This window comes from Camelus dromedarius, chromosome 5 (assembly GCF_036321535.1).
Source record: "Camelus dromedarius isolate mCamDro1 chromosome 5, mCamDro1.pat, whole genome shotgun sequence".
Classification (NCBI taxonomy): Eukaryota; Metazoa; Chordata; class Mammalia; order Artiodactyla; family Camelidae; genus Camelus; species Camelus dromedarius.
In genome coordinates, this window is record NC_087440.1 from 70,251,306 (window position 1) to 70,257,497 (window position 6,192).

The 6,192-nt window shown below is 50.0% G+C and overlaps 1 protein-coding gene across 1 annotated transcript; it reads left to right on the forward strand.

Moving 5' to 3' along the window:
* Positions 1-412: 412 nt before the first annotated feature.
* On the forward strand, positions 413-3,846 carry FOS (Fos proto-oncogene, AP-1 transcription factor subunit). The gene is made up of 4 exons (XM_010976475.3): positions 413-716; positions 1,489-1,740; positions 2,174-2,281; positions 2,405-3,846. Exons 1-4 carry the CDS (start codon positions 576-578, stop codon positions 3,044-3,046), a joined length of 1,143 nt encoding a protein of 380 aa, XP_010974777.1. The 5' UTR covers positions 413-575; the 3' UTR covers positions 3,047-3,846.
* The last annotated feature ends 2,346 nt before the right edge of the window (positions 3,847-6,192 follow it).

The following is a 6,192-nucleotide window of genomic DNA, read 5'->3' on the forward strand; positions in this document are numbered from 1 at the left end:
TCCCCTCCCCCCGGCCGCGGTCCCCGCCTCCCCCCGCGCTGCACCCTTGGTGTTGGCTGCAGCCCGCGAGCAGTTCCCGTCAATCCCTCCCTCCCCTTTACACAGGATGTCCATATTAGGACATCTGCGTCAGCAGGTTTCCACGGCCGTTCCCTGCGGTCGTGGGGGGAATCATCCCCGAAGTCCCTCATCTTAAGGGCTCCATGCGACCTCTAAGACCCAGATGGAGAACTCTCACAAGATAAAGAACACAACAAGACGGGAGGCAGGGGGCTGAGAGGACGGCGGAGGCGGCGAGAAGGCGACAGAGGTGGCCAGGCACGCGCGCCACCCCTCGGGGGCCGCAATGGTTGCGCCCCGTGACGTGTTGGGCTCATTCAGAAAATGCTGTTATAAAAGCAGTGGCTGCGGCGCCTAGTACTCCAACCGCATCTGCAGCGAGCAGCTGAGAAGCTGAGACAGAGCCGGCGGCGGCGCAGCGAGCGAGCAGCGACCGCTCTCTACCCAGCTCTGCCCCGCAGCTCCTACCTGTCTCCGCCCCTAAGCCCCTCGCCCGACTTTGACTACCTGAGATCATGATGTTCTCCGGCTTCAACGCCGACTACGAGGCGTCATCCTCCCGCTGCAGCAGCGCCTCCCCGGCCGGGGACAATCTCTCCTACTACCACTCACCGGCCGACTCCTTCTCCAGCATGGGCTCTCCCGTCAATGCGCAGGTAAGGCTGGCTTCGCGGCGCCTCGGGGCCCAGGGCTCGGGGTCACCCAGGAAGACACACCAGGGAGGAACTCTCAGGAAGACGAGTCGGGAACCCCTTTCCCTGGGGAGGGAGGCTTGCCCCGGCCGGAGTGCCCTATCTCGGGAGCCCCAGACTTGTTTGGAGTGCACGCACTCTTGTCATCATAAGAATTGGCTCTCCTTTCCAACCGCGGGTTCATACTGAGCTGCCCCCGGCCCGCGCTCCCTGACTGGTCCCTGACACTAGCTGGGGCAAATGTGTCCCAGGCAAAGACTCGTTAACTAGAGCCCGGCGCCTCAGGGAGGCAGCAAAAAGCGGCAATCTCCCCTCCCCTCGCTGCCTGGAGCAGGGAGGAGGGGTAAGGAAGGAGGGTGAAGCTGGCGGGTGTGTAAGGCAGTTTCATTGATAAAAAGCGAGTTCATTCAGGAGACTCCGGAGCGGCGCCTGCGTCAGCGCAGACGTCAGGGATATTTATAACAAACCCCCTTTCAAGCGAGTGATGCTGAAGGGATAACGGGAACGCAGCAGCAGGATGATGGAGGAGAAAGGCAACGCGCTGCGGAATTCCTAGGAAGAAATGGGGAGATCTTTCGTTCTCCATGAGGGGCATGTAAAAAGACTTGAGCAGTCCATGGCAGGACCGTTTCTCCTCCCTCTCCCTGCTGCATGCGGCACTGGGAACTCGGCTCGCCCCACCTGCGTCCAGAACCTGCTCACTCACATCAGCTTTCTCCTTCTGTTTTCGTTCTAGGATTTCTGTACCGATCTGGCCGTCTCCAGTGCCAACTTCATCCCAACAGTGACGGCCATCTCGACCAGCCCGGACCTGCAGTGGCTGGTGCAGCCCACCCTGGTCTCCTCCGTGGCCCCATCCCAGACCAGAGCTCCCCACCCCTATGGAGTCCCCACTCCCTCGACTGGGGCTTACCCCAGGGCTGGAGTCGTGAAGACTATGACAGGAGGCAGAGCTCAGAGCATTGGCAGGAGGGGCAAGGTGGAACAGGTGAGGAGTTCTTGGCACCTTCTCTCTGTGGCTGAGGGGTGGCGGTCGGCATTGGTGGAATTGGGGGGCGCAGTGGACAGGGTGAAGCCATGCATAGAGATGACTACATAATCCTGAATGAGGAACCCTGGCTCCAAGCCCTTCCCATCCCAAGTCAGACTCCTATGGTCCCACCCCAAGAGGTACCATAATGCCTAGTTTCTTCCCTAATAGATTCCTATCTCATGCTTTTAGACTGGGCTCCTCTTTGTTCTCTTGCTGAGGATCTTATTTGAAATGCAAGTCACACCCAGCCTGCAAACTGCAGGTTAGAAATGGCTTCACAGAAGAGGTGCCAGAGGCTGGGAAGCTGCAGGAGCCAGTTTCACTGGGGTGCACAAATGGAGCTGATGACAGACACTGTTACTGAATGTTGCTCTTCTTCTCCCCGCAGTTGTCCCCAGAAGAAGAAGAGAAAAGGAGAATCCGAAGGGAAAGGAATAAGATGGCTGCAGCCAAATGCCGGAACCGGAGGAGGGAGCTGACTGACACACTCCAAGCGGTAGGTAGATCCCTTGGGTCACTTCTTTTTAAAACTTAAGGGGAAAGTTGGAGATTGGGCATAAGGGAGAAGTGTCCTTGAGCAAGACTGTGTCTTACACTTTGCTTTATCCTCTCTCTCCAGGAGACAGACCAATTAGAAGATGAGAAGTCCGCTTTGCAGACTGAGATTGCCAACCTGCTGAAGGAGAAGGAAAAACTAGAGTTCATCCTGGCAGCTCATCGACCTGCCTGCAAGATCCCTGATGACCTGGGTTTCCCAGAAGAGATGTCTGTGGCTTCCCTTGATCTGAGTGGGGGCCTGCCTGAGGCTGCCACCCCGGAATCCGAGGAGGCCTTCACCCTGCCCCTCCTAAATGACCCTGAGCCCAAGCCCTCAGTGGAGCCCGCCAAGAGCTCCAGCAGCATGGAGCTGAAGGCTGAGCCCTTTGATGACTTCTTGTTCCCAGCATCTTCCAGGCCCAGCGGCTCTGAGACCGCACGTTCTGTGCCAGACATGGACCTGTCTGGTTCCTTCTATGCAGCAGACTGGGAGCCCCTGCATGGTGGTTCCCTGGGGATGGGGCCCATGGCCACAGAGCTGGAGCCCCTGTGCACCCCAGTGGTCACCTGTACTCCCAGCTGCACTACTTACACGTCTTCCTTCGTCTTTACCTACCCCGAGGCTGACTCCTTCCCCAGCTGTGCAGCTGCTCACCGCAAGGGCAGCAGCAGCAACGAGCCTTCCTCTGACTCGCTCAGCTCACCCACGCTGCTGGCCCTGTGAGCAGGCAGAGAGGGGAGGCAGCAGGCATGCCTGTGCCACTGCCTGAGCTGGTACATTACGGAGAGAACCACGTCTTCCCTCGAGGGTTCCTGCAGACCTAGGGAGGACATTATCTGTGCGTGAAACACACCAGGCTGTGGGCCTCAAGGACTTGAAAGCAACCACGTGTGGACTCAAGTCCTTACCTCTTCCGGAGATGTAGCAAAACGCATGGAGTGTGTATTGTTCCCAGTGACACATCTGAGAGCTGGTAGTTAGTAGCATGTTGAGCCAGGCCTGGGTCTGTGTCTCTTTTCTCTTTCCCTTTTGTCTTCTCATAGCATTAACTAATCTATTGGGTTCATTATTGGAATTAACCTGGTGCTGGATATTTTCAAATTGTATCTAGTGCAGCTGATTTTAACAATAACTACTGTGTTCCTGGCAATAGTGTGTTCTGATTAGCAATGACCAATATTAAACTAAGAAAAGATATGACTTTATTTTCTAGTAGATAGAAATAAATAGCTATATCCATGTACTGTAGATTTTCTTCAACATCAATGTTCATTGTAATGTTACTGATCATGCATTGTCGAGGTGGTCTGAATGTTCTGACATTAACAGTTTTCCATGAAAACGTTTTATTGTGTTTTTAATTTATTTATTAAGATGGATTCTCAGATATTTATATTTTTATTTTATTTTTTTCTACCTTGAGGTCTTTTGACATGTGGAAAGTGAATCTGAATGAAAAATTTAAGCATTGTTTGCTTATTGTTCAAAGACATTGTCAATAAAAGCATTTAAGTTGAATGCGACCAACTTCATCCTCTTTTCATTCAGGAAGTTTTGTAAGATTCTGAGAGGTATTATTGGAGACCAGTTTGTCAAGAATGGGAAGCTTCTGGAAGGGACACACCCCTCTGTTTGATCCTTTATCAGAGAGAAAGAAACCCTAGAGCCGAGGTTGGAGTATTATACAAATGTGTCTTCACTTTGCAGGGCTGAGAGTCTAATTACAGATTCTGGGAATGGGAAACTGCTTTGCAATAGCTTCTGTGGAAACACGTCTTCCCGCTTCTTTTTCTGGTTTGAAAGTCAAAGGGGGGACTATTTAAATCTAGTTGTACTAATATTAAATTTAAATATCTTGGTCTTCTAGGAATCCTTTTAGCAAACAATTAAGCTTTGCACAAACTACTTTAACTATTTATCGCCACAAAATCATGTGAAGGTTACTCCCGCCTTAAAGGAGAACAAATAGAAGAATGGTTAGAATGATGACTTTCTCCATATTCCACTATTGGGACTGGAATCTTAACTTCCTCACTCATTGCTCTATTCATCAGGCTGAATTGCTTCTTAATACCTGGTTAAAAAAAAAGTATTCACTGGTTAGAAAAAGAAAAACCCCACAACTTTTTAGTCCTTATCTCTAACATACATGCATTTAGTTGTATTATTTTTATTCTGGGAAGGAAAGGAGGGTTATCGTCCTACGCCTTAGTAATAAATGTGTTGTAATTTCTGAAGTTTCTTTCACATATGCCTGACGTTCAGTTTACACTGGGGGAAGAGAAAGCTGGCTCTGAGAATTTGAAAGAGATCTCAAACAGTACAAACAATGGTTGATCATTTGGTAAATAAAAAGTTACATAATAGCTCCAGAAGGAGAAGTCAACACGAGTGAATAGGCTTTAACTTAGAAACTTTATCATCTTAATGAAGAACACGACCTTTGTCTGGGACACATCTGGTAATGGGGCACTTACACGCACAGGTAAAAACCACAAAGAGAGGGGGCGGCGCCCTTCCCCCACTGCTCTCTGCTATCAGACAGGCATGGTGCTCAGAAGCCAGAGCCCAGGTCTGCACACAGGCTGGGTGCAAGAGGAGCTTCAGGACCAGCCTTCTAACGCTTTGGTGATAATGAAAATCACTGGGTGGTTAGGAGATGTCATATTCAGCCAAGTTGAAAGTTTTAATTTAATATGACAGTTCCATTGAGGTTGGTGTTCTCACCTGTGATCTCCCTGCTCCTCGCATAATAATTGACATTTACAAGCAACCTACTTTAGGCTCTTAAGAGCACTGATCTCTCACCCATCACTTACAAATTATTTTCGCCTGTCGGGCAGTAATGAAAGTGGCCTTAGATTCCCTGTTTGTTGTTCAGAGGGTAAGTTTTCTGGATCCCTTAGATATGACCTAAACTAAATACAGAATCACTATCACTAGAACCTAGATCTGAAGTCACAGCAAGAGATCTGAAGGAAGCCAGCTGGCTCCCTTACATGTACAGTGATAACAACCCATGGAAAGAGATCTCTCAGATGGGGAAGGGAGGCTGAACCTCTAGCCCTGGACACTACACTGTACTGCTCCTGGAGACCTGACTAATGGCCTCTGTCAGCCCTACCCTGATTATAGAGAGAGAGCATTGCTTTCCACTTGACAGCTCTGGACTCGAGCTAGACACAGACTCTTCCTCTAGTTCACCATAGCCCAGCTGAGACCAGGCAACTCTATCAACAAGACTGCACTGAAGGTCCAGAGGGAGGGATTTGCACACAGAGAATCTCCTTAATAGGCTTCTCAGAGGCTTGTTCTAGGGTCCACCATAGGGCTGACATCCTACCAAGCTCTCTGCCCACCCTTTTCATGGGATCAAGAGAAGAAAGGAATTTCCCCTTTCTAGCCAAAGGGCTCCTTCCAAGTCCTCCTTTCCTGACTCAGGATTCAACAACTCCCATGGACAATGGACACTGGGAAAGGCATCTTCCTTTCGGGAAAGACTCCGATACCTACCCACAAGATATGGCCTTACGCTGGTCTCAACAAAATAACTATCTCAGGGCATCATGGTTCACTGATACAAAAGATACTCAGATTATAGAAAGGGATGGGAATGAGGATGTGAGCTAGTTTAGCTCATCAATGGATTCCCCAGATGATTCAGTGCCTGGCACATAGTACAGGGTTAACAAATATTTGTGGGGTGGATAAATGAATACATTCTACACTATTTCCACAAGCAGAAATATATTCCACACATACTCTCAAATTCTCCCAGCCCAGGACCTGTTCTGATATTAAGCAATGGGGATTTCACATCTTTTATATCCGGCTTCAAACACATACCCACTTCCATCTTTGGTTCCTGG

Excerpts from the sequence above, each read along its gene's own strand:
- FOS (XM_010976475.3), top strand. The coding sequence starts at position 576 with ATGATGTTCTCCGGCTTCAACGCCGACTACGAGGCGTCATCCTCCCGC. Across the intron at positions 1,741-2,173 it reads GGAGGGGCAAGGTGGAACAG|TTGTCCCCAGAAGAAGAAGA; the intron begins GTGAGGAGTTCT and ends TTCTCCCCGCAG. Across the intron at positions 2,282-2,404 it reads TGACTGACACACTCCAAGCG|GAGACAGACCAATTAGAAGA; the intron begins GTAGGTAGATCC and ends CTCTCTCTCCAG.